Below are 796 nucleotides of genomic sequence, written 5' to 3'. Positions count from 1 at the left end.
AGCATTGTGGAAAATATGTATAATTTCCATACAAGTTTAAATGAACATGTGATAAGAGTAAGGTGACATCCTCAACAGATGATAGTGGGCAATAGCAGCCTGAGGACTGATTCGAGTGAGGCTACAGGAACGAGCATCATCAGTGGAAAGACATATCCATGTCCATACTGCACCTATCTCACCGCCAATTATGCTCACCTAATGAGACATGTTCGGACACATACCGGAGAGAAACCATATGCCTGCCCACATTGTCCTTTTCGTGCTACTCAAAAGGACAATCTGAAGAGACATATTCGCATTCATACTGGTGAGAAGCCGTATGCTTGTGCGCACTGTCCGTACACCTGTGCTGACAAGAGCAATTTGAAGAGCCATGTGTGGAATCATCATAAGTAAGGTAATTTTTATATGAGACATTACATTTTTTTTTATTGTAAACTATACATACAACGTAGAGGTTTGACATGTATTGTAAATATCAACTATCATTTTCATTATATGCACTGAAATTAGATAATGCAAAAGGGAATGATTTCACCTCTGAGCTAGAATGTTGATTTTCATTGTATTTTTTGTATATAGAATTACTCTATCATTCACTTCATTTCACATCTATAAAAATTATTGTTGCTGTTATTATTATTGTAATGCAATCATCAGAAAAAAAAGAAAACTGGAAACCAAAACGTTTTGTGATTAGCGTATCTTTGTTGTGTTCTTCCAAGTATGCTGTAAAGTATATACAAATAGGCTTGTTTGCAACAAATATACTCAGTCGATGTACAGTGGCCTC

At 36.1% G+C, this 796-nt stretch overlaps 1 protein-coding gene across 1 annotated transcript in view; it reads left to right on the top strand.

Annotated features, from left to right (window-relative positions):
- The first annotated feature begins 256 nt into the window (after positions 1-256).
- The window catches only part of LOC119593732 (zinc finger protein 513-like), a 2,896-nt gene continuing 2,356 nt past the window's right edge, over positions 257-796 (top strand). Inside the window, exon 1 of the mRNA XM_037942742.1 lies at positions 257-400. Within this exon, the coding sequence (XP_037798670.1) occupies positions 377-400 (24 nt within the window). The 5' untranslated portion in view covers positions 257-376. The remainder of the gene's footprint in view (positions 401-796) is intronic.

Source organism: Penaeus monodon, chromosome 32 (assembly GCF_015228065.2).
Source record: "Penaeus monodon isolate SGIC_2016 chromosome 32, NSTDA_Pmon_1, whole genome shotgun sequence".
NCBI lineage: Eukaryota > Metazoa > Arthropoda > Malacostraca > Decapoda > Penaeidae > Penaeus > Penaeus monodon.
The sequence above is the reverse complement of the archived record's forward strand: the minus strand, read 5'-3'. Positions and strand labels throughout refer to the sequence as shown.